Genomic DNA, 27,971 nt, shown 5'->3' on the forward strand with positions numbered 1-27,971 from the left:
GTCGATTCACGCCATGGTATGTATCATTGTTAATTACGTATCTGACATTTGATTTATGAAATGGTAGATGTATCAGCAATAATTACGCATCTCACCTTTGATTCATGCCATGGTACATGTATCAGCATTAGTTACGTATCTGACATTTGATTCACACCATGGTATGTGTCATTGTTAATTACGTATCTGACATTTGATTCATGAATGCTTTTTGTCATCGTTATGTATCTGAGATTTGATTTATGACATGGCATGTATCATCTTTAATTAGGTATCTGACATTTAAAATCATGACATGGCAGGTATCAGCATTAATGAAATGTCTGTCATTTGATACATAATACAAATATAAAGTACAAAAGAACATCTGTGGAAAGCGCAGCATTTCTAATTTGTTTTTACATACATACATACATACACACACACACACACACACACACACATACATACATACATACATACGGTTGCAATTCAAGGTCTTAAGTTATGTAACAGAAAGGAAGTGAAACGAAAAATTCAAACTCAGCAAACAATTTATATCCTATCAGAAGTCCAAAATTATAGAATGTTCCAAATGAATTCCAATACTCTTGAATGTTCTAATGTACTAATAGTCTTGAATGTCCTCATATACCAAAGATGCAGTCCAGAATATCGTTGAATGAATTACAAAATATCTGTCTCGCATTTATATATAAGATTCTAGATGACTATAAACTTCATTCTTCATCGGAAGTCAATGTAGGAAAGAGACTGCTTGAGAAGGAAAACTTTTTCCCACTTTGCAAATACAACAAAAGTTAGGGACAAACCACTTAAATTAAGAGGTAGGGCAGCTGAAGGGCTGTGACTGAAATGTCCCCTTCAAAAATAGACTAAAATATTTTTCTTGCTCTGACTTGCACGAAAATAATATTGTATTAAAAATATCTTAAGATAAATGAAAAAACAATTATCCAAACCCAAAAGAAAATATACGACCAGGTTATATTTTATGGTGCTTATACAATTGGAGTAACGTCCCTTTACCAGAAACACACCATACATCACGTTTCCAGACCCAATCTGGTCTAGGAAGGAATCGAACTCACTCTTACTGGTTGCATGCCTGGCACACTAACCACTAAGCCATCACTACTCTTGCGTCGAATAAGAAAGGAAGGTAACGATGTCCATTTCTGCAAGTGTCCATCTGTGTGGTGAGGAAGGAAATATCACAGTTGGTGATAAATAAAAACTCCCATTGTATCGGCTACGCTCCACCCTGAAAAACCAAATAATAACTGTCAGTTTAATTTTTCTTTCATTCAACGTTACATTCTGTCTGTTTATTTCTTTGTTTCTTGTCTTTATATCTGTTTATCTGTTGTTCGCGTCCATCCGTCCCCCTCTCTAATTTTCTTTTACGTGAAAATAATTATGGAAGCAAAATCAGCATACGCCTTTAATCAACATGCATTATTAATAATGAGAAGGTGTTATTTTGGGCGTAATAAGCTACAAAGTGGGTTATCTTTTTTCCAGAGAAAGTAATTTTGATAACCAGTAACAAGAACAGTTAATTCATTGCTTGTAAAGATTAGATTTCTTGCTCGCAGTGGATTGACAAAAATATGATGATTCTGTTGGAATTATAACAGGGAATTGCCCCTTATGATGTTAATAATGATCAAGATCCTTAACGTCCGTAATTAAAAAATTACTAGCAAGTTAAATAAAGCTCAGAAAATATGTTCTCAGTCTACATTCACTGTCATAGTACTCTCTCCTGGTTAAGCCAGCAAACAAAAACATAAAGGCTGTTATATGTTGTACTCTCCCACTCCAAAACAGAAGCGAACCTCTGTTATTTCAATCGACAAACAGTGGTATGCTAAAGCGAGCACCAAAATTATTGTATGCCTACATTGCTACTATGTCATGATTTTAAATGGCTAATCTCTGAGGAAATGCAAGCTCTTTCGAAGCAGAGAGCATTTTCTTTGAAAAAATAAAACGAGAGGGATTGAGGAAAGGTGCTCGTTTTGCACCTCTGTGAAGTGAATTTCAATCCTCGACTCCAACATGAGGAAGGGTATGAGTTTGTTCATTCAATGTTGCTGGTTTTCACTGGGTTCCACAGCCTATATGACTATATTTCTTATAAAAGTGATCACCGAAAGTTTTTATGGGATCAGTTTATATAAATACAGTTTCAAGTTTATTAACTTTCGTGTACCATTAAAGAGTTTTCCATTTTCTTGGTTTTGTACATAGACAATAGCTGGAAAGCTTTGGTGCATATCATATGAACATGTGCTGTTTCTCTTCTCTGCAACTACCATCATCCAACCAACGTCGTCACACGGATCTTTGAAACTCTGGTTGATAAAAAATCGACGCACTGTATTCTTATCTTCCAGCCTAAACAAGAGTGAAAATAACATGATAGATTAGAGAAAATTTCAATATATTAAGGTATCGACTTTTTAGATTTTCCTCAAAGCAGGTGTTTCTGAAAGAGAGAAGAGGAATAATAACAGTTCTACCGTAGTATGCAAACTTTATCGCGAGATCTGTATTAATGTACAACAAATTAAACAAAAATGATTGAACGATTGTTACAATTATTGCTAGTCACCTTACTACCTTACTACTGACACAAATATATCAGCTGCAATATAAAAAACCCAAAAGAAAACACCATCATTGCTGCAGCACTTTCATTACTACAAAACTTCAAGGTTGTAGTCCAGAATCGGATGAAACAATACAGCTGAAAACACTATACTATTGAAAGATTGCTAATAAAAATATAAGATCATTTCAAATATATCTCTTACAGTATCTCTCGACAACACATCATTGCGGCAATACACAACATGTGCTCAGCATGAATGGACGTTCAAATCACGTCTGCCGTAATAGGTCTTAATATTTAAATATTTATAATTCCAAATTTTATCAATGAAACGGTTTTTCTGCAATATGATTGGCTGTAAACGGTCACTTGATAGTTATCTGGATTTTTTTACACAACGATAAATTCTGGGACTACCTTCGGTTTTTGTACCGTGTGGGATATAAATAAACATTGCAGACACGTCACTGCAAAAAGATTGTTTCATCTTTAACATTTTTTATTCAGCAAATAAATATAATTTACACCGTTTGTGAACTCTTACAAATATTCTTTGATTGAAATGCATTTGGCGTTCGTCTGCTACATATTCCAAACAGGTGATTGTTTTGCTAATTAAATTATTTTCGAAGGGTCTTGTTAAGTATTAACACTGATGAAAAATATATAAAATGTTATTCCTGTATAGGGCATACTAAAATTAAAAAGAACGTTATTTTGTATATGAAAAGAAATGTGCTGGCACGACGGATAGCGATTGCTTAAGATGTAAAGTATGAAGCTGCGAATAACGTAACTGACAGTAGTCACATTTCCTGTATCCAATTTATTTGTTACCCTTATGTTAGTAAGAGATAGCATAATCTTGTTCATATTTCCAGGTTGTTCATTGTTAAAATCCATTTTAATTTAACGTTTGATTGGAAATTTAATCTAGCACACTAGTTCCTTCAGTATCAGCTGTTATTATGTAAAGTCAGGGTCATCTGACGTAAGCAGACGGGACTGACTAAAATTGAACAAGAATGTTGTAAATGAACTAAGTGTGTTGAAACCATCGGTAGCCATTGCCTAAGATGTAAAGTATGACGTTTCTGAATAATGTGAGAGTAGTCAATATGTTCATGTGATTCTATGCAGGTTATGTATTATGGGGTGATGTGAAGCGGCGAATGAAAGGGAAGTACGCGGTACTTAAATTGGAATGCATTGTTGATGGAATAAGTTGATTTGACGAAAGAAAGGACAAAATTGTAATTATAAGGATTAAACTATCATGGTTGGGTTGGGTATCTATCGATGTGTAAATTTTACCTAATCAATCACAAAGATAACGTACAGTCCTTCGGACTTTATTTACTTTGTGAGTGATTAGGTAAAATTTACACATCGATAAGTACACAACCATGATCGTTTAATCTTATAGTAAATTAAAATTGGGACATTTTAAGCGTAACAATTACGTTTAACAAATACTGTCATTCATTTGTACATGAAATAGCTGACCTTTTGTGATCAAAAGTGTACGTTTAGTTACGATGGTGCAGTGACTGAAAAATGTCATGCTGTACGGAAGTTGACTCCTAAGAGAAACTTGGTAAGAACAGCAAGCGGAAGAAGAATACGTTGGCGAAGGTATCGGTAATTGCGTGACCACAGGGAATGAATTCGCGGACAAGTTGGAAACGCTCGTGGGATCAGTTTGCGCTGGAAACAACACGCCATAATTCAGTAATAAGGCCGCATCAATTTGTCAGCGGTTACTCACCAACAACGTCATGAAAAGAGGAAATTTCCCGCAAAGAGGCACGGAAGAACTTACTAATGACATTGATGATAACACCGATCACTGAAACACTCAGCAGCTTACGTGAAATCAGTGCTGCAATTCAGCGTATCACTGCAAATACAACAACATGCGTCGCCTCGATGATTACAATTTCATCAACGAAACCAAGATTGTATGTAGTCGTTCCAACATCAGTCATCGTCGGGGATATCCACACACTAGATATCATAGTAGCATCATTGCGTTTTCATCTTAGGTGGCCTAATATTCGATCACCTCTAATTTGGAGGGTTCCCCGTAAATATCTCGTTCCAACATTTGGCAGATGACGGTCGAGAGAGTACCTGGAACGTTGTTGGACTTTCTCCAGGAGCGTACGAGATTGAATCAATCAATGAACTGATCTAACAGAGGATCACATTGGTGACCAAGTGCGATTCTAAAATCAGCATACATGGTCCTGCACTCATGCCGAACCTGGTCGGAAGGACTGTGAAATTACATATATATATTAGAGATCGACCTGATATTTAGATAAAGTGACAGTCGTACGTAGACGTGTGATACCCACACGTGTTGTTAAAACGAGAAGGCAAGTTTACCATGCAAATTCCGAATATGATATTGATAATGTTGTTCTTGATATGTTTCCAGGTCATCAAAAAATATCGCGTCTTTTCCTTCGCGCACCGCATCAATTGTTAAACAAGTTGCAATATAAGTCGTCGATATCATCAAAAACTATGCTGCGGGTATATGGAAAAATCTGGAATTGTGAACGGTTCAAGCGAATTGAGATCGATTACGACGATTAATGACTGGACGAATATAGAATCATCAACAGACTCCGAGTTAGTAAAATCATCAATGAAGCCGCTCCACAACCTATGTCTGATTCAATGATTCGAAATCTGGCAAGTGGACGCGGCCTAAAAACTTATTAGACAAAATAATAATGTATAGTTTCACCAAACTCAATTCAAAGATGTATCGAATCCAGCGTCTGACATGGACGCTCTTGTCTTGCGAGATTAAAGCAAGCAAAATTATCATTATTACTCGGGATCCAAACTAGGGAGAGCCAGTAAACTTTCAGGATCATAACACATCTCCGTATTTTCATTCGTGTGAGGCATTCTTGGAAGTCCAAGAAAAGATTGTATACGACGACAAAGGCGCTGAAAACGGTGCCAATGATACATTCGGTATAATGCCGTTATTCAACAACGCACGCTATTTCATCAACGGAAAGGAAATCGAGACAATTCTGGAAAATGTAGACGTTGCTACAACCATCATTCGACTCGCTCAGTGCAGTAACGATAATGTAAGATCTGCCGGCCCGTCTATGGTGTTGAGCAAAGACACAAACGAGCATTCTGATCAACAACAGTTTGAAACAGCTTATGCGCATCATGATCCTTTTGAGCATCACCTTGCTGCTCACAGATAAACATCGGTCTTAATTTCAATGGTCGATTTGTAGATCGTGGAACGCAGCGGGCAGTAGGATTCCACTTTCGCATACATTTAGGTATTGTAGTGACTTTCGGAAGGTTATTTTCGGGACCAAACACACGGTCACGTTAAACAGAAGGAGCGATGCTAACATGCAATTTTGCATGATGTTAAAGTTGTCAAGGACGGTAAAGTAGTGCTAACTAAGTTTACATTTTTTGGATGCCATCAACAAGTCCATCAAGGGACACATACGCACGTTTAACATCATCTACGATGTCAGACGGAATATTTATAATTGCATTTCTTGCGATGACCACAGACTCACACCAAAGCGACTCTCAAAGAACATGCTCGTGACAATTAAGTACTCAGCAACGTATTAGTGCACCACGACACGAATTTATAGCATTTTTTCAAAGCGTGGACATCTGAACAACCAACTGGAAAGTCAAATTATATTTTCAAAACAGGAATTGACTGAGGTCGCTAAGTTAAACAGTCACCTAGAACACACCAAAAACATTTTGTCCAGCTTTGGCAACTACCTTGTACCCAATTTATTACTTTGACCTTGAGCATCAAGACCCGATTGGACAGTTCGTGGTGGACAGGTACTTTAAATCTCAGATAAGTCCCGTTGATACGAAATATAGATACATTGCAGTACTTATCTCCTACAAGACTGCTGTTGCAGGGCTTGAGAAGCTGAATGAAGATTATTAACGCGTCTGTAGAAAATGTATAATTGAACTTGTAACTTTAAAATAAAAATGTCACATCTGCGTAAACTGGATGAATGGAGGTCAATTATAAAACATCTCAGCCACGATGAAAAACAAACTAAAGTTCATTTGAAGCTTTCCTAAGGCAAGTTATCCGAGACCAACCACTGATATTGACACCGACGTAGGCACAAGAACTGGAAGCTGCAAAATGTCAACGTTCCCAAAATAACTATTAATTTTGGTAGTGGCTGGATTTGCTTAGATAAAATATGATGGTGGAATATTTCCATTCATCTATTCCAACTTTGTTGACGAATGCGACATTTGACAACTCAGCTAAGTTTAGGGAACTTAGAACTGTATCTGAGATGGCTCTGAAAAAGATGGGTGGAAGTGGAGCCTCTCGAGGCCGTATAAAAAGGAAAAGGTCTTCATTTATCCAGACGAGGAAAGCAACGGTTCCCTAGCAGAGGTACACATCGGTTGTGGCCTCGCCCTTGACCGATCTAATTTACGTGCGATGACAGAGTCTGTGAAACATTTTCGAGGATTCTTTTTGCGGGATTTACTTGTATCGATGATTACCCGCACAAGAGAAACTGGATTCGTTAACCTGAATTCAACACCAGAATCTTGAATGTACTGGTCGCATACGTGGTGACATCCGATCATCTTTTGTGTTTTTTGACTGTTATGGGTTTGCACCACCAATTGCAACTTTTTATGCTTTTATCCGAATAGGTGGTCATGGATGACAACCGCTGTTTTATTCAACACTGCAGTTGCAAACTATGATGGATGGTCAGTAGTGAATGGGGATACCGTAGGGACAATGGGACTTACCATTAAAAACATGAGAGTTGTACCGTAGGGACTATATAAAATTTAACATTAAAGAAATTTTTTTGTACCGTAGGCACAATGGGAATTTAACATGGGACTATAGTTTGGGTCTGTCTAGGGACAAGGGGAATTGAACAGGGGAATAGAGTTTGGGTCTGTCAAGGGAAAAGGGAAATTAACATGGGAAATTGAAACAGGGAGGGTCTCTTTTTTTTTAATTTAAAAAAAAATAGAAAAAGGGGTAGGCAATGAAAGTCAAGGTCTTTTCGAGAGATTGGCGTGGCCCTGAAAAGGGCCTTTGGTTTTCCTCTTCTTCTATTTTCTCCACTTCTTCATCCATCCCCTTATCTTTCCTAATAATCCTTTATTCTTCTTCTTCCTTATTTCTGACTCTGGTAACCAGTCAGGATGGCCCAACTCTCTGAACTTGGTCTGTATCTTCATCCAATTCTGATTTAGCCTCTCAAACTCTGTCTGTTTCTTTTTGTTTTCCTGATCTTTTCTTTCTTTACTCCATGTCTCTTTAATCTTCTCTACTTCTTCCTCCATTTCTTTTCTCATCAGATCTTCCCCTTTCTTCATCTTTTCCAACCCCCATTTTACATTCCTCCACTCTGTCCAGTACAATATCTTTTCTAGGAAGCACCGGACTTGGATGACGTGATCCAGTGCTTCCTTCAAACTTCCCACTCTGACATAAGGTGGGTCAATGAAGCCTCTTGACTTACTGACTTCTTCTTCTATCATTCCTGCTATGATATCTCTGGCTGCCTTTAGACCTTGAACTTGACTGGTTACCAAGTCTTTCATATCTCCATGCCTCCATTCCTTTTCTATTCTTTCCACCACATATTCTACATCCATTATCCTAAAATGGATGTCTCTCAATAGATTAAATAAAACTGATACTTGAGTCATTTTGTTTCAGGTATTCCGTAGAATGGTGGGAACGATGAACACTGTGGGTTCTTATACGAAAAGCGCGGACGTGAAGGAAAACATCCCCCTAAGACCCAAAACTTATATTACCTAGATTATCACTTAAAACGCGCGGACGTGAAGGAAAACATCCCCTACGTTTCTCATTTCATATTTTCTACTATCCACATACGCGAACCAGCAATAAACTAACCCAAAATCTACCATCCACACACGCAAAGCATTAAAATCAAATCCCAATAATCTACTATCCACACTAACCTATGCTAGCGTTTATAAACACACAATCATATACATAAACTCATACACTCACACTAGGAAAAAAAGAGTCAGTGTTGATATTCACAATACTCTACATGCACACAATGGCAAATGGATTACTATTTCTTTTCTAAAGGTTTGGGTAGCCCTGAAAAGGGCTGTTTGTTTTGAACTCCAGGGCACCTGGTTAATGATGGCACCTTCCAGACCTGGTACCACACACACATCTTCTACTCCAGTCTCCTTTTACTTTTTTTGTTGGGAGCGCAGAGGCGGAATGAGTGGCTTCAGAATCCCAATCTTCTGTCTTTGGGATTCTGAAATTTCCTTCTTGTGTCTGTGGTACAGCCATTCCTCTCTCCTTTTCCTCCTCTTCTCTTTTTCTTCTCTCCTCCTCTTCTTTTTTTCTTCTCTCCTCCTCTTTCATCCTTCCCTCTTCGACGATGGCCTCCGCGGCCAGTTCATTTAGTATGAGCCTGGCATATTCCAGGTACACATGAAGTTCTAACAGTTTCGCTAGCCTTCTGCTCATTCTCTAGTGTTGATCAATCAACAAGGGTAGCTAGACTGCCGAGCAATTTTCAATTTATAGTTAAAGCGCGGACGTGAAGGAAAACATTCCCCTAAGACCTAAAACTTATATTACCTAGATCATGACCAAACAACGCGCGGACTTAAAAGAAACACTCACTTATTTATACTACCCATCACTATTCTAATTACTTAAATATTCTATCCACATACGTAAAGCAGTCAAATCAAACCCAAATCTACTATCCCCACACTTCAAACAACAAAAAATATTATCATAATCTACTATCCACACAAACGTACGTGAGCGCTTACAATCACACACACACACATACACACACACATTTTTTAACTAACAAAAAATAATTCATGTGCTTATACACGCACTTCTATGTTTTAACTTATTATAGGCAATCGATTGTTATTTCTTTTCTAGAGATTGGGGTAGCCCTGAAAAGGGCTGTTTTTTGTGTGCGAAGTTGAAGCTAGGGCGATCTTTTATATTCTAAGAATGCGACGTCCTCTGACGATAGACTTTCTGACGATAGGTCTCCTTCTTCGGAAAGAGAAGAAGAACTCTTTGGTGTCGATACGACAATCGACAAAGCCTCTGTCAGGTTCAGGTTGCTGCTGCTGCTGTTGCTGTTGTTGCTGCTCTCTCTGCTGTTTCTGAAGTCTGTACGTCTCTGTCCATTCTTCTTTCTCCCTGTTCATTTCTTCTCTGAAGAGCTCTTCTATCAGGTCTTCAGTGACTTTTAACATTCTCACATTCTCTATCTCTTCTGGCTTCGGTATCAGACTGTGTCTGACCCTATGCAAATTCACGTAGGCTTCGTTTAGCTTAGCTAGTTTGGAGCACATCTTCGTAGGAGGATGAGTCGACAGTGGATGGTTAGACTGGAAACTACCCCTGTTTTTAAAGTCAAAGAGCAGACGTGAAGGAAAACATCCCCACACGGTTTCGAGCTGGAACGTTCAATGAGTGTCATGAGAGGGATAGTAAGAAGTCAAAGAGCATGAATCAAGATTCCTATAGCCAAACAAACCACAAAGGCATTTTTTTCTTCAAAACACATTTTTTATTCAAAATCACTTAACACTAACAAACAACTATAACATTTTTAACAATAATCCAACAATATAACATCAAACATTTTTTCAAATCACAAACATTTTTTTCTCAACTAACACATTATTTTGGACAAGGCTGACAACGTTGTGAATGAAATTGTGATTTCCACTGTTGGAAGTCATTAGGCCATTGATGGACACTACGTTTCCTAGCTTGAGACAAAAGACCAGTATAATGGTCACAAAACCATCGATCTACTTTCACATCGTTTCTAGAAGAAGAACGAGGATCAAAATGAGTCACTAAATGTTCTAAGGAATAGCCCAGGCTGCGATGATGCAGAAAATACACACAATATTGTCCACACACCAAGGAATCTGTGCCTTGTAATTTCACATTATTGAATCGGGTGGTCTGAGCATTTCTTCTCATAAAGTCAATGATATCGTCTTCCAAATGAGGCAATCCATACGAATCGAAATATTCCACACATCCTTCTTGAGGAAAGTAGACGGCTACCCAGTGGGTTCCTGGGAGATGACTGTCGTCCGTGTTGATCACATAAGCTTGATGGTCTTGAGGTTTGCGATGAGGGAGTTCATCTTTAGCACAGACGACAGGATTCCAAGAAGCAGTGTACGAACTGTGGTTCAAAAGATAATAAAGTTCCCAGGTATCCATTTATTTGTGTGGTTTTCTTCTTCACAGGTAATAATAAGTGATCAATTCGATCCTGACTTTTAGCTTGAAAATGTCTGACAAATAACCGTTTCTTCGCTTCGTCTCCCCACTCTAATTCAGGAGAGCTTCGATACGATGGATCTCTTCAGTGGTTAATGGTGGACAAGAATGTTCACGCAAGTCTTTATACCACTGATGCAACACGACTTCGTCCGAGATGAGACTCCAAGCTTCGTCCAGATACTCGTCCAATTTTTCTTCTTGACTTAGCATCAGGCATTTATCGTGTTGAATTTGACTGGGATGATCGTTTTGACATCCATAGCAATCTTTCTTGATCAATTCTGTAATTTTTTCGACCAAGTGTTTGGCAAAACAGGAGACTAAATGCGCTTCTTGTTCTGGCCATCTCGACTTCATCATGATAACTTCTTCCGCAGTCTCCTCACATTCCATGTCCAAAGTTTCTCCACTAGGTAAAGAGGGATAACAGTCTTCCATGGTTTATAATAATCTAGAATGACTTCTCTCAAACTGTTGATTTCTATGGTATTATCGAATTCTGCATACAGGATGGCTTTCACTGTGTTTTTTGTGGGTGTTGGACTCGCAAACTGAAGTTCCACACGAATCTGGCCGGATTTTATAGGGTGGAAATGTCCCTCGTCGCTGCCTTGGTCTGGAGTGAAATCGAAAGCCCACAAAGCATAGCCTCCTGCGTAATCGTCGTACGTAATGCTATGACTGGTGTTGGTTCCTAACTGTCCGGTGGCTTCGTACAGAGACAAGTACGATCTCAAGTAATTGTTCTGGGTAAAGTTAGGCTCAAAGGGTCGGGTACACAAGATCTTGCCATCGCGACTGACTTCGATCTTGGTCACATTGTAGGATTTGAAAGGATTTTCATTGTGGGTTCCGCTGAAGGCTGAATTCTTGACGATACCAAGGATTAAACGCTTGGGTAACTGTCCTTGGAACAGATGATCTTCGATCATGGATCGCTGTCCAGCAGGAATGGTGAAGGTTTTCACTTACACGCGTCGTATCGGATACTTGGCGGTCGTTCTGCTCAACGTCTGACTGATGTCGTTTCCCACTTTAGTAAGACTTCCACGCGTCGCACGTAGAGTCTGGCTTCTTGGATAATGGTTCTGTAATTGGCATTTGCAGACATCAAATGGAAAGCGGCACTGCTGCGATTCAGTCTCAAGCGGATATCCACTCCGTTCAGCAAATATTTCTCTTGCAACCACATGTCCAAATGCAAACGATCCATCAGTTCTAAACTCCGACTTTTAGCAATTTTCTTTTGACGTTCGATGAATCCCTTATTGTCATCGTCTTTTTCGTTGAATTTGCCTGCCGTGTCAGGTTTCCATACCAGGCGAGCATCCAGATGAGTGTTTTTGGCTTCTTTTCCGTACGTCAAGAGATTTTCCAGGTACGCCGATAAGGGTAAGTATCCATGCTGCTGGTGACCAGTTTGTTTTTCAAGTACAAGTCCACTTCACTGAACAAGGAATGCATGAAATTGTTAACGGGAGCTACTTCCTCAACGTCACTTAGATTGGGACCATCCAATGATGTGTCTTCCACTTTGACTTTCAGGTACAAGTAACTACTGTTCATATCGATGTAATCTTCGGTCTGTCCTTTGATTTCAAACTCGATGGGAGCTGAGGCTGTCAAAGAGGAGACAGGATGAAATTCCACCCATTGGGATTCTTGCATCGTCATCATGGTGGGGGGCATGGCAAACAGATCCAGTTCCGACTTGGAACAGGCGCAAGACTCTCGGTGCATCATTTTTCTGTTTCTCAATAATCGAAAACGTCTAAGTCTCGAACAGTTCTTCTTTTCTTTGCCTTTCTAGCTTTAGACGTGTAAAGTCTGGTGAAAGGGTGTTTTCTTCGTCGTCTCTTTCTGCCTTGTCCTTGCTGAATGCCTGACTCAGTAGCGTGCAGGGCATTTATAGGTGTTTCTCGTCGGCCCAAAAGGTCTCTTTATGCGTTTGCAGCAAGACATATTTGCCTGCCCTCAAGGAGGCTTCTTTTGGGTTTTGTTTGTCGATGATGACATTTTGGAGAAATTCTTTGCCTTGCGTCAGAGCGGCATCTTCAAGGCGTGCAATCCGCGTGTCACCATCGGTTTCAAGACTGGGGCCACCGAACGAAAGGCCGATTTTAGCATATCTCCTAAACCGTGTCCTCGCTGTCGAGCAACCCCTGGGTACACTGGATACATGACTTACGAATCGTGAGAGAACCGTTTTCGAAAATGGAGTTTCACCGTGACTTTTCCTTTGGTGAATGGAATATTTTGTCCCAAATCTCCTTTTATAGCAATGCTGACCGTGTCCAAATACGACATGCTGACAGGCAAATAATGATGATGTACAAATTCACGGTGGACGTGGTAAGTGTTTCCACCTTCCTGGTCACTGGTCGTGGCAGAATCCACTTTGAAAGGAATGACACGCAGCAACGGTACGGAGGTGTGTCCCACCACGTTATACTCCACCACATCGGAGTATACAAAGATCTTATTCAGTCCTGGGTTCAGTTCTACAGGGAATCGAAAAAACTTGTAAAATTCCATATTGCTGTTGATCTTCGGTTTAAAATTTGGAGCCATTTTTGTGTCTCCACCTAAAATATCAAAGAAGTCACGATTAACACTGATGGACAACGTTTGGGTATCCTGAAATTTCATCAGTAAGCGACGAGCCACTTTATGGTACTCCAGGGTGACACTTTTTCTGGCTTTGTTCAGGGCTTTGCCAAAGGCTGACTCGAACCTGGAAGCAATGGTATCCACCAAATGTTGGCAACTAAAATAAAACCCTGACGGAATTTTCAAGGTGTAGCTATTGAAGGGTGGATTGTTGGATGGTCTTGTGTCCCCTGAAAACCCCATTTCATTCATGGTCTCTTGCAATCGTTGGTTCAGGATTTCGACCTCAAAAGTGTTTTGCTTTACAGTGATGTTTTGGATTTGTGTAGGGTGAATCACTTCTACCAAAGCCACTTCCCAATGGGCTTCGTGATCTAATTGGATGGCCTGAGGTAATTTGGCCGTGTAACAGCACAACGTGTTGTTGGGAAACACCTCCATGGAACTGTCACTGGGTAAGGTTAAGTAAAATTGGTTTTGGTGACTCATAATTCAAGAGCTCTGTGGCTGTCCGAGGGGTTACGGGACGTCAGAGGCGTGTCGCCGCCCAAAATGGGATTGTTGTTGTTGGAGTGGTGACTGACACTGGCACTGGACACAAGGTTCCTGTTGTTCCCGTTCGAGAAGAATTTCATGGAATGATTGGGAAGCAGGTAACCGATGCAACTGCTTAATAAAATGGTCCACAATTGTTTGTCTCCTTGTTGCAATCTCAAATTGGCAATGGCTGCCCCGATGACACAATACACCACGAAGATTTGGTAGAAAAAGACGGTTTGCGTTTTAGGCACACGTTCTCCACACCACACCCACAAGGGTTGTTTTTGTAAATCTTGCAGAGAAGAACTGGGTGAAGGAGTGGTAGCAGTAGTAGCTGAGTCTGTGTGAAAGGGCATGATGGTCACTTCTTTTTATATTCGATGACTTGCGAAGCGTCGATCCAAGAATCAAAACTGGGTGGATATCCTTTCCAACGTACTTTGACTTCTTTGACACGTCGTTTGCCTACTTTACGGGTTCTGCGTTCGAGAATGCTTTCGATGTCGTACACGTCGTCTTCTTTTTTGGTGACACGTTGTAACTCGGGCAAATAAAACATTCCCTTGAGCATTTCTCCGTTCATGTCTTCCAATTTATAGACGGCAGGATGACGGCCATGCACTCGTCCAGTGACACGAAACAATTCGGTAGTCCAGTTAGGTTTTTGTTTGTTTATTTGTTAATAAAGCACCCACTCTTGGAGAATGTTACTCTTTTTCTCTTGGGGTATTTTCTTGGATTGCAATGCTTTGCGTCTGCGACCGGCAATAGGTGTCGAGGAGGAGGATGTCTGAACAGGGGATATCGGTTCTTGTTTCACTTCTGTCTTCACCTTCGTTTTCTCTTGTGATGAAGAAGGGGTGGTCACCATGTTTTTAATCCATCCTATTCTGGAGGTAGGTGTTGTTGTTAACTTGCGTACTTTTTCTGGAGGAGTTTTTGAAACCCTTCTTCTTCTTCTTCTTCTCCTTTTTCTGTCTTGGTCACTGGCAGTGTTGGTGGTACTGGTGATGGTACTGGACTTTTCATCAAGGTCTTAAAATCTTTCAGAGTGGGAAGAGCTGTTTCGTCTGAGGCTTTTCTGTTTCGGACAAATCTTGGCGATCCATCAAGGACTGCAATTCATGTTGTAACTGGGACATCTCGCTCAAATTGGGATTGGGAGGTAAAATGCGGGGTGCATTGTTCTTGCCAACGATGGTATTCCATCCATCGTTTGTAAGGTACTAAAGCTAGTTTTCGTCCTTCCATGGGGTTGTCAAGGGTCGATTCTGAGATGTTGGGACTTCAGAGGTCCTTTTTATCTTGCTCCACCAGTCCTCCCAACATGGTTCCCAAGATTCCTTTCAGCAATGGGCCTAGCAAGCGGGGTAAAATTCCTTCACGTTGGACCAACATCTTCTTCTTTTGACGAATGGGAATTTTCTTTTGAACCATTTAGCGAAGAACGTGACTATGTTTGCCTAAGCTTTGTTTCTGGTGTTTGGACAAAGGGATCGTGCCTTTCAACACGTTCAAACAACATTCGCACACGGTATCGATGACCTCTTTGGAGGCCGATTGAATGTGTTTTTTTCGTAGGGGTGGAGAAGCTTTGGACAGGAGAGATAACATATCCCCATGTTTAACTAAACGAGGAGGCAGTCCTTTCCTTTTCTTTCCTTGGGGTTGTTTAGAAGAGGGATGTTTTCTGGAGGGTGACATCTTTGAGTCTACAGCACCAAAAACACTGATACCCCTACTTGGTCACATGCCTTTTTTATACTGGAACGCGTCGCCACTGATTGTCTTTACGTCGTATCAACTTGAGGACAGACATGACTCGTCGTGCAGGGGTACGCAACGGACTAAATCGAGCCAGTTCTTGCTTGGACAAATCCGGTAAACTTTGTAACATGCCCGATCTTTCTTGAACTTTGATTTTGGGAGAAGGTACTTTGTGACAAGCGGCCACTGCCGCTAAATTGGAGGGACCTGCCACTGGAGAAGTTCTTGGGGTCATTAACGGAGACGTTCTTGGTGTAATCAACGTCTCCAAGTACTTTTCAGTTCTTTGTGTCATCAACGGAGAAGTGAATGAACCTGAGGCTACCGAGGACGCGGTTACCGCCGTTGCTGGTCGTGGTTTGCGAGTGTAAGGTTGCGTCCTGACCGAAGTGCCTCTCTTGCGACTGGTTTTCTTCTGTGGACTTTTCTTTTTCTGGGGACTTTTTGTCTGTTTCTTTTTCTGGGGACTTCTTTTCTTTTTCCGGGGTGGTGACTGGTAAAAGGAGGGTCCCGCCACTGGAGAAGTTCTTGGAGACACGGGTGTCCTTGCGGACTTGGCCTTGACACCGTGGCTCTTTTTCTTCTTCTTGGAGCTTCGTTTGACTTTTTCCTTGGGGAGAAGTTTCGGAGCATTAGGATCCCATCTTAAGAGAGAGCGAATGATGACCCCTCCTAGAGTACCGCTCCCTCCAGGTTTCAAAATGATTTGTTTTTTGGTTTGAGTGTCGATGCGGGGATCGGCCAGTTGGGTCAAAGCGACTTTGTTTCGATCAAAAAAGCGTTTGGTTTGATGAGGAATCTGAATGATTCCTTGGAGTAATTGACGTGCCGTCACCGTGAACCATCGTAAGACTTCTTTGAGACTAGCTTTTAAGACACGAGCTCGTATTTGTGGATTTTTTCTCGACTGATGCCACACAAGGCACGAATCAATTTGACGGGAAGATGCGACTGAAGGGACGTCATGTTCAAAATGTGTGTGCGACAGACGAAAAGGGTCTGAGGTTTTTATAGATTTTTTTGTGGAGTGAAATTAAGTCGAGGACGGAGACGTGTACAGGACAGGCCCTCCGTCTTGGCACCAGTGGTGAAACAAGTGGGTACGAAATCGCAAATCATCGGGGGTCGTATTTTTCAAATCGACGAGTAAATGGGCGTGTTGAGTTTGAGTGGCATCGTCGTACGCCTGAGTCAGCCAAGGCGTTCCTAACTGTTTGGCTAAGACTTGCACTTGCGATTTATCTCGAGGGCTTTTAAACAAGACCACGTAATGCGCATTGAGACTGATGGTGCGATGGGCTTTACTTTGTTGAAACAAATTTTGAGTGATGTAAACGACACTGGCATTACCGTGATGCCCCTTTCGCGTAAACCACAGCTTAATTTCTTCTTCGTCTTCTCCTAACATGTCGTCGAAAATGACCAAATGGGTTTGACTGGAGTCAGAGACGATGCCGTCGTCTTCTTTAGGAATGCCTTCCACAAACACGATGGAATCGCCTTGACTTTCTCGCAACAGGCTGTACGCCGATTGCCACACTTTGTAACACCACACGATGCGCTGAGGTGGTCGATCGATCAAATGATGCTTATGTTCGATCAAACGTTTGACGAATTCGGTTTTGCCTGAACCGCTAGATCCAGCAATGAACATGTTAAAAGGATGGCGAAGATACAAAGCTTCCCACTTCTTGGGTCCAAGCCTCAAAACGCCCTTTTTTCCAGTCACGGACATCTGTCCAATGGGGGTGTAAGTCACAAGCTACACACACATCGTCATAAACATCCTCGGTAGCTAAAAGTTGACGAATCTTTTTTCCCGTAGAGGTCGAGAAGTATCCAGATGAAAACGCAAGGCTTTGAGCAAAAGGAGTCTTTCGTGACCATTTAAGACCATTCGGATGGTAAGTATTGTTCGTAAAGAGTCCACAAGGAATCAGCTGGTAAACGAAATCCCCAGAAAACAAGTCACTAAGACACACACTATGCGTCGTCCCAAATTGATTGGATACAATTCTTGTAATAATTGATGGTAATGATCCACGGTTTGAATATGGTCATTGAGTTCCTTCCACGGAATCTGTTCAATCACTTGTGACATAAGCCGTAGAATGGATTCCTGATTGTATAGTCTCTTTATTTCGGAAGCAATAAAGGTACTTTCTGACTAGAGATCTTCGTTCTCCAGTGGGGAATCTAAATCTTGCATACTGTAACCTACATTTCAGAGTTCGTTTAGAAGTTTCCTCTTCCGCTAAGCAGATTCCACGTAAAATATGTTGGTAATCCTTTAACTCGTCTTCCTCAATGCGTTGCTCTAGGTGAATCTCGAAGTAACCAAAATTATGAACATGTCGTTCATTCACTAACTCAAAGTGTTGAACACGGTCTGACCACTGAAACAATTTCTGACGAATCAGTCCTCTTATACCATTCAGGTACCAGTGGTTAAACATCTGGTGACGTAACGGATGCAATTGTTCTTTACGTTTCACTTGTATTTTGACCAGTTCTCGGTAAATGCATTCTCTCAACTCCACAGGCAAAGCACGAATGTTCTCTTGTAAAGTATCCATGAATAGCTCATACTAAATCCTCTTTCTGACACAAGAAATGTACCGTTTGCACAGACATGGTTTTAATTCATTGTCAAATCTAAATCGTTTAATCACTAATTTACACATTACAATTCGTTCAGAAGTTTCCTCTTTCACTAAGTTGACATTGTGTAAAAGATGTTGGTAATTCGTTAACTCTTCCTCTGGAATTCGATGCAGTAAGTTTACAATGTAGTAGATAGAATCATCATTAGCAAACCAATCCTGTTTAAAACCAGGGATCGTTGATCAATGTCTGTCCAATGGAACACTTTCAACTGAATCAGTCTTTGTATAGCATTCAGGTACCAGTGGTTCAAACACCGGTGACGTAACGGATGCAATTGTTCTTTACGTTTCACTTGTATTTTGACCAGTTCTCGGTAAATCCTTTCTCTCAACTCCACAGGCAAGCCACGAATGTTCTCTAGCAAAGTATCCATGAATAGGTCAGTCCGTACAATTCACAATCTTCTCCTAGAGCAAAAGTAATCCACATAGTGAGTAATTTCTGACCACTGCCACTCAGGGTAACGTCCAAGAATCTCATTGAATTCTTTTGATGTAAACGGTCTAAATCGATATAATAGGATGAATGCACCCTTGACCCAGAGAAATCTAACACATTGATTGACTTTTTTCACTTTCCTCTTGTGAATTTCTCGGCACAAAGGTTCTACAGTCACCCATTGAGATTTCACCTTGGCAAGCCCCTGCCAAGCTTCCTTGTAAACCTTTTATTGCAATTCTTTAGGTAATGATTCAATATCGTTTTTGAAATGAAGTTTAAATACTGGTCTCGGTGATGTCCAACATTTGACTCCTAACCAATTTGGTTTCTTCTTCAACGACATGGTAAGTTACTTCAATGTCTCGGTCCCACTAAGGGTAAGTAATGACAATTCGGTGACCATCGAGCATGTTCTAGGTAGGCCGAATCTTGTGGTTTCCAGTGGTGAAGTGACACACCGCAACTGAAGCACTTGACTTTATCCCCTTCGCCCAAGTAGAAAAATCCGGCTCTGGCTAATTCTTCGTGGGTAGGTCCTCCCAGATACATAGGCCATTTTCCTTTCAACGATTGAAGACGATTTTCAAAGTCGCAGTATTCCGACAAACGCACAGGGAACGAATATTCGTCTTTCACAGGTTCGTTTCGATGAGGGTTGGGTGACATGGACAGGAGTTTGCTCGTGAAGGTGGAAATCCACATTTAAAACGAAACCCAGTAAAGTGTCCAAGAGGACGAGCGGCATCGCTTTCGCATCCCTCAGGTTTGACACGCACAGCATCACTTTCCATGATAGGGGTAGCGAGAACAAAGTTCCCATGATGCTTTACGGCATCGCTAAGGTCACAACGCACAGCATCGTTCCCATCGCAAGGCTCACAATCGCATTCCACTTCAGAGGGCCCAAACTTGAATTGTGCCTTTCTGAACTTGTTTTGTGTTTCGCTGAAAGTATTCATCTTGTTCGCTTGGTCTTGGTAGTCACAATGAACTATCGATCTTGCCTAGGGTTCCTTTTTATATACAGACCAATACCGACGTGTCCATACGGTAAGGTGAAATGATTGGGAAGTCGCACTCGCTTCTGGTACACGATTTGATAGACTTTTTCCAAGGGTCGACTGACGATGTGATGAGTGGGTAAACGTACAATGTTGTTGGGCTGATAGGTGGTCACTTTAAAGTGTTCATCTTCTCTAGACTGCAAGGCTTCTTCCAATACCCCAAAGTTCACCACTCGACTGGTACGATAATTCAGAGTCAGTCCTTTCACTTTACACTTCGTGTGCACTTCTTGTTTGTCCCGGTATTCGTAGCCGTAATGTTTAGGACCGCCACTGACGAAACTTAGAATCTTGTCGTCGGGGTGCTCGTCTGTCCAGGCTCCTAAACGGTCTCCTTCGATGTCAGGGTGCTGTTGACTCGGGTGATGGATGTAAATGCAACTGTCCGTGTCAAAGTACAGGACACGTTCCCCTAACAGTTCTAAAGCTTCGTACAATTTTAAGCGAGCATGAGCTGTCACGTAAGCCGCAATGATGACATTTCCAAAAGGGTCATCTTGTACAAAGTCCAGATCGTCTTCGTAACTGACCAAGATCAAATTTTCGCGAACGACGTCCACGTGTTTCATGAATTTGGTTTTGTCGTGAATCATCTGGAAGTAGCGGGAAGGTTCTGTCAAATATTCCGTCTTGGGTAAACACGGTCGTTGTGCCATTTTACCCCACAAGCAATTTAACATCACTTTGGCAAACGATCGCCTGCCTTCGTTTTTCTCGATGTGATCTAAAGTGATGCCTTCTTGTGCCCAGTATTTCTCTTTGAATGTCTTTTGGTCTTCGGGAGTGTGACACCAGGAAGGATAGCCACTGGCTTCTTGCTTCAGTTTCAAAAAGACATTCACGTAGTCTGCGAAAATGCCTTTCTGAGTGGGGTCACCCTTGTGGTATTGTTCTGTCTTGGGAAAGTGACAAATTTCGTACACTTCTAACAGTTGGTATCCCATGTCCAGAGCTTTGAACAATTCTACGCTGACCCACGTCCCCGTCAAGGCCCGTTCTTCCTGGGTGTGATGACAAGGTTGATCTTGGTTGCACGTTTCGGCACAAGTACGGCACAAAGGAAACATCAGTTTGCCTTGACAATGGTGAGGTAAGACGGGATGGTATAGGTTCGTGGGAGGTAAAACTTTGCACTTGATCCAGCCTTAATATTGTCGAATGTTTTTCAGGTCGATGTGTTCAGTGAACAACTGTGGGTGCCCTGCAGGAAAGCGACAATATTTGCACGCGTAGGGATACAGCGAACACACGTCCAAGTATTTGATTTCTTCTCCTTTCTCTTCGTCAGCTTGGTACAGCAGACAAGTGGCATTGGTCCTTCCTCCGTACAAATTATCCCTCGGGTTCAGGGGGTCCATGAACTGGTAACTTTCCACGAGGCGTTTAAACTCGGGATCGGTTTTCAAACGGTAATCGTATTCGTGTTCCCACATTTCCACCACTTGGTATCCTTGCCGTTCTAACTTTAGGAGTCGCTGACAAGTGTCCTGGTACACGTCTTCCATGGTTCGTTGTAAAAACTGATTTTTAGTGTCACGGTCAGGGTAACAGATGGGACATCCGTGAAATAAGCAACCGTTAAACTCGTACACGATCTTGGGGTTTTCTAAGTCCCAGCCATCGACCGAATGTGTTCCGATGGTCTTTTCGCCCCCTCCGTTGCGGGCATGCTGAATCCATTTGTCTTCCTTTTCGCACAAGTAATGTAACCAGCGTAGGGCTTTGACCGAGTATTGACGTTTGACATAGTTGGTCGTTTGAGGACTGATGACAGCCACGGTGTTTTCAGGCATGAATCATTGCCGGTACACTAAGGAACACGCTTTGGCAATGGTGCAAGCTTCTTTCAAAGGATCGACCTCTCCGTGTTCAATGAACAGTTCTCGAAATTTTCCACAGCATCGACGTAAAATGTCCACGTAGGAACGACAATACTTTAGCATTTCTTCCTGAAAGTCGAAAGGATCCGAAGCGTGAGCTTGGTACCAAGCGTAGAAAGCTTCTCGTTGTTCGGTACGCATGTTGTCAGGGTCGTAATAGTGAGCCTCAGGCAAATGGGGTAGAACGGTGTGTTGATTGGCTTCCGTATTGAAAAAGTGTGGAAAGTACCCTTTAGCCATTTCTGTCATTCCAAACGTTTCAGGCATTCGACTCAAAGGCATGGCTAAGTAGCTCATCGAATCTTTAAACTGCACTTGTCCCACTTGCATGAAAATGATTTTGGCTCCTTTCAAAGTGACTTTAGGATGCTCGGTGCCATGTTCCGTATAGTATCTCAAAAGAAACTGTCCATCGTATCCGGAGAAATTGTGAGCCATCACCGTGGCATGACGATGACAATCTCCGTAACGTTCGATGTCCTCTTGGCTCCACGTCTTGTCGATGGGGTCTAAGACCCATTTTGCGAAACCGGCTAGCGTGTTCGGTCGCAGAAAGTTTTTTTTTACGTCCTCCAGGAAACTTGCTGCAGTGAGGGCAATGACTCACGATAGGTTCTTGAATGCACTTCTCGCACGCTCGATGAGCCACGTAGAAATTAGGAATGTGAATGCCGGTCTCTTGCATGCATTCGAAATCGAAAAAGATAAAATTGCCTTTCTTCTTGTGACTGTCTTCTTTCTCTGGTTGGGATTGATATTTTTGCACGTAGCATTGGTGTTCCAAGTTCACGATGTTGTGACAAATGTGACATTTTTTCTTTCCTGAACATACGTGTGCCTTAGTACTATTGGTACGTATGCCTTGTCCACACGTAGGGCACAATCTCAGGAGTTGACAAGCACATTTCTGCTGTGAACCTTGCATCTTCAAATGTTGTTGGTAACAGGTAGGGCTGATAAACGTGCGCAGACAGGTTGAACAATGCACTGGTTGTTGTCCTTCGCTCAGACAGGGTGGAGACGCCAAACATCCTGTGCATTTCGATCCACAATGCTTGTCTTGTTCTCGATTGTTATAACCATAGTCAGATTTCTCACAGTAATAACCATATCCCAGGAATGCGGTGATACTGGTAATGGTATCAAAATGTTCATCTTGATGATAGAGGTGAATGTATTTTCTGTCTTAAAGTCTTGGCCTCGAAACAACAGAGGTCCGCACACTTCTTGAGGGTACACTTTCAAGGTATAGCGTGGAGCTAGGACATCTTGCAATTTTTGCATTTCAGGAATGCCACAGGGTGTGTCTTTGGGCAAGCCGGCTTGTTGCAACAGGAGTTCTGCTTCGTTTCGTTGTTTTTCTCGGTTCGATTTTCGAATGTTCTCCTAGATCCTTTTCCATTCTGTCGTGTCGTTTTTGTCGACATAGGTTCGTCCCACCACGATGGCACGGGCTAAACACATCTGGTCTTGAGGGTTGTGAATTCGGACGAGACTCTTTTTGGTGGTGCTAAGCTCGTCCACCAATAAGATCTTTTTGCGGCCAGTCCCTTGAGGAGGAGAAACGTGGGTCATGTTCAGTGTGGCTTTTCCATCTTTGATGTCAAACTGGTCGTTGGATTGTTGCACGTGTTGAATCTTGTCCATGACTTTGGAAGCGGTCAATTCTGCAGGGCTGCTAAACTCGATCCAAACAGGGGATTTCAAGCCGTCGTGTTGTATGGAAAGTCTCAAGCGATCGTATTCTTTGGGTTGACATTGTCGCTTGAGTGTGGTGAGCAAAGAATCCCACATCTCGGTGATGAACCCTTCTGCTTTCTATATCGGTACTTCGGACTTGAAATCTTTAAACTTCACCGTGTATTTGTAAGCCGTGGTTCTAAATTTTCTAGATGAGCGCTTTTCCGTCTCTCGAATGGAATAGTACTTTTCAGGGTTGTCTTAGGGTGGTGAACTTTGTTTAGAGGGTTTGGATTCTGGTTCACTCATGTCCTCTTCAAAATCACTGGCATGAATTTGTGCCAAGACTTCAGCCCTGGTAAGAGGCGATAGATCACGTTTCTGCCTCTTACTGTCTTCTTCTTTCTTCTCAAATGAATTGGATCGTTTCATCTTGATAGCAAAAAGTCGAATGACTAAAGTTTAAACACCATGGACTAATTTATAGTCATAGCAGACCAGCGTATATAAAAGGGTGTGTGTCTTGTCCTTCCACTATTCAGTTCACTCTCAAACCGAGCACAACGATGGAAGAGACTAACCAAATCGAACGTTTCATCAGATCTTTGCGAATGGTCTTCCGAAAATTCTCTTCAGACCAGCCGACGGACTACTCTCCTTCCTTTCGAGATAAAAGTCAAGATACTTGCTATATCTGTCAGAAGAAAGGGCATTGGTCTTCAGAGTGTCCAAACCGTCACAAAAGCAAAACAGGGACTAAAAGAGACAAAAGTCAAGATACCTGTTATTATTGTCAAGAAAAGGACATTGGTCTCCAGATTGCCCAAAAAAGAAACAAGAGGAGTCAGAAGAAGAGAAGGATTCTTCAGAGGAAGAAGAGGAAGAAAACAGACAGGTGAAGAAAAAGAAACAGGAAAAGAAAAGAAGAAGGGAAGAAAGTGAGGAGGAAGAGGAGGAAAAGAGTGTCACGGTGAAGAAATTGAAAAAAACAGAGAGAGTGAACAAATGAGACAGGAGAAGTTTATGAACTTTTTAAAGTGCTCTGTTTTGAATTGGATTGTAAATATTTATAAGAGAATAAATTAGGTATAAAAAGGTAAGTGTCTTTGGGTTTTAATTTTAAAATAAGAACGTACACTCAGACACTCATATACACGTACTATATGGGTAAAATGGTTATTTTTTTGAGTATGAATGGATGTTGGCAATTGAAAGCCTATCTCTTTTTGATAAGGCCTACTTCTGGACTGCGTACTGTTGATGGTGATGATGATTTGGTTGAAATCACTAAGGGTGGTACGGTAGGCTTAGTCACAGGGTTGGAGTGTTTAGCTCGGGAAGGTCGTATTCTGTTCGGTCGTAATAAAGAAGTCTGATACATTTGTTTCAGACTTCTTAACTCCGCTAAAATGTCTAACAGTACCGTGACCGTTTGATTTTCACACCCTTGTTTCTTTGCTGCTGCTTCTTCTTGTTGCTGTTTTTTTCTTACCTCTTCTTCTTGCTGTTGTTGCTGTAGGAGAAAAGCTTGTTCCGCTTCCTTTTGCTGTTGTATAAATTTCTGCAATTCTTCTTTCTGTCTCTGTCTAAAATTCTCCACGTGCGGTAATGAAGGTGGCGAAGGTTCCAGAACAAATTCTTGCGAGGTAAGAAAATCCACAAAATCCCAATTCACCTCTTCTGAAAGTAAGTCCGGGTTCCCTTGGGTGGTCTCTATGGCTGGTGCACCCCAATTTATCGTTTTCTGAGTTTCCGTCATGTTGAAAAACTGTTGCATGAATTGACTGCGTACAGGCGCTAGCGAATCTATATAGACCACGTGACGTCACAGACTGCTCTCTTCGGATTGGATGTGGGCTGACTGAATTTTGTAACGCGTGTTTGGATTGGTCAACGAACTCACTCCGTTTCAATCCTTCCTCTCCCTATCAATAAGTGCAGTTCACTGAATTCCTTCACCTGTTCTCGGCGCCTCAACATGTGGACCGACGTTCAATCTTCTACGCTTGTGTCTTCGATGATTTTCAGGACGGACATACAAATGTATGTTCGATCCAAGTGGACAGTTGTCCATAGGACCGACACCAACCTATGGATACGAAGAGTCTATGTGGAGAGGCAAGGATGCCTCAAAAGAGTTTTAGTCTATGGTCCTACAGTTAGACGAAGCCTAAGGACAAGAAGATGTCACAGATGCCCTTTATGTTAAGAGCATATTAAGATAAACACAAAGGCCCTTTTCAGGGCCACTCCTATCTCTCGAAAAGATCTTGACTTTCAATTGCCTACCCCTTTTTATTATTTTTTTTTAAATAAAAAAAATAGAGACCCTCCCTGTTTCAATTTCCCATGTTAATTTCCCTTGTCCCTAGAAAGACCCAACTCTATTCTCCTGTTCAATTCCCCTTGTCCCTAGACAGACCCAAACTATAGTCCCATGTTAAATTCCCATTGTCCCTACGGTACAAAAAATTTTCTCTAGTGTTAAATTTTACATAGTCCCTACGGTACAACTCTTATATTTTTAATGGTAAGTCCCATTGTCCCTACGGTATCCCCATTCACTACTATGGTCATATAAGCGGAAATGTTGTTAAAGTGTTGCATGCACTTGCTGGAAGCAAAACACCACGCGTGCTTATTGTTTTTACATTAAAGTACGCTTAACAGTATATGAAGTGCCTATTGACATTTATGGACGCTCAACCGCCCGTTAACGTGGAGCTGATATAGATCTGACTAGGTATGCGCCAAAACGGATGTGACTTAGTTTAGCAGCCGGATTGTTGATAAAGTGGACTGGGTATAGCTTGTTGAACATAGAACTGGTGTACTTAAAAGGTCTAACGTAGGTATTCCATATAGTGTTGTCAGGCTGCGCTGCTCTGTTAAAATAATCGGGCGGTGATCAGAGGAATCAAAGACTTGTGTACCATTTGCGTTTATCAAAGACTACGTCGATACTGTCTATGATGTGGCGAAACAATACGTGGATGAACAGATCACAAAAGGTGTCAACACCACCACGCGTAGTAACTTCATGTAGCCAAATTCAAGAAATATTAATCAAAGATGAAGAGGACGAAACCGACGAGAAAACCTTATCAAAGGGTCGACTTGCTTTATATCCTTCTCAAAGTGGTTTTGATTGACATAACGTTTCATCCTAAAGGTGCTCGAGTCTGGATCATACTTGTTTAACATAACTAGCGTCTGATGGGATTGTTGACAATTGGTAAAGCGGTATCATGGTCTTGAATTTGTAACACTAATATCATGTATCGAGAAAAAGGACACTGATGAATTTTAAAGATGTACAATAGCAACACATTGGTCGCCGAAGAAGAAATTCAGTTCGAAGGACTCAACATTTAACAGGAAGGGTACTTAACCGTGTTTGGTATTTGTGTTTCAAAATGAGATTTATCATTACATATAAGTAATAGATTCTGACCGTGGTGATGATGTTTAGGAATTTTGGTGACGGATAGCTGATCAGCTGACCAGTGATACCGATATCAATAGTGAATTTGTTCCACTTATCGATCAATATCTGCATGGCGTTAACAAATCCCCATATATACTCAAATATAAGTTTGTTATGGGTCAAATAGAAATCAATCATTGGAATCCCGCTGATGTATCACTGCCAACTCGAAAACAGCCTGGAAATATTGTAGGATGTCCGATCTCAACGAGTCAACCTGCACCACCAGGCATTAAAACACTCAGGGAGTATTTCTGTAAAAAAAATTTGCAATACATTCCTCGCTGAATCTACCCCGGTTAGATTTCCCAACGAATATGTTACACCAACACTGACTCACCTAAGACAAGAAAGATCGCGACTATATTCAACAAAGACGCGTTTGTCCGTATAAAAGGTCTTTGGTGAAGACGAGAACGATCGTTTCAGACATAATTCAATGATGCCATCACTATGGATTTTTACGGACCTGGTGCTAGGCCCCCAGAATGCACAATCGCCGGAAATGTAAATATTGCCCAAATAAATATTTTTTATGAATGTGTGACAGTTGTAACTGTCAAAACAGTAATTGGTTAGAAGTGTGTATGCGTGATACACCTTACAAAGGTCGACCTGTGGAGCAATTATATAACACGATCACGCCGTTAATAGAAGAACTATAGCGGACGCTCTAGGTTACCGATGTGAGAAAATGAACAAGCGGATCAACAGCTGCAGGGTGAAAGAACCAAGAAAACCGTGTTACTCATAAAATACCGACGATTGTGTGGTGGTATATGCTCTTTACAGATTCGTCGCAAGAGCCACATAGTCTGGGTGTAGCAGGAATCACGACTGCGGCAACTAC

The 27,971-nt window shown here is 41.5% G+C and overlaps 1 protein-coding gene across 1 annotated transcript in view; it reads right to left on the reverse strand.

Moving 5' to 3' along the window:
* Positions 1 to 515: 515 nt before the first annotated feature.
* LOC149792133 (uncharacterized) overlaps positions 516 to 27,971 on the reverse strand; it is a 40,316-nt gene continuing 12,860 nt past the window's right edge. The window contains exons 6-7 of the mRNA XM_089969343.1: positions 2,219 to 2,403; positions 516 to 1,264 (exon numbers count right to left, since the gene is read on the reverse strand). Coding sequence (XP_089825469.1) covers positions 1,215 to 1,264; positions 2,219 to 2,403 — 235 coding nt within the window. The 3' untranslated portion in view covers positions 516 to 1,214. The remainder of the gene's footprint in view (positions 1,265 to 2,218; positions 2,404 to 27,971) is intronic.

Source organism: Sinohyriopsis cumingii, chromosome 9 (genome assembly GCF_028554795.1).
Source record: "Sinohyriopsis cumingii isolate HCF-2022 chromosome 9, ASM2855479v2, whole genome shotgun sequence".
In the NCBI taxonomy this organism is placed as follows: Eukaryota; Metazoa; Mollusca; class Bivalvia; order Unionida; family Unionidae; genus Sinohyriopsis; species Sinohyriopsis cumingii.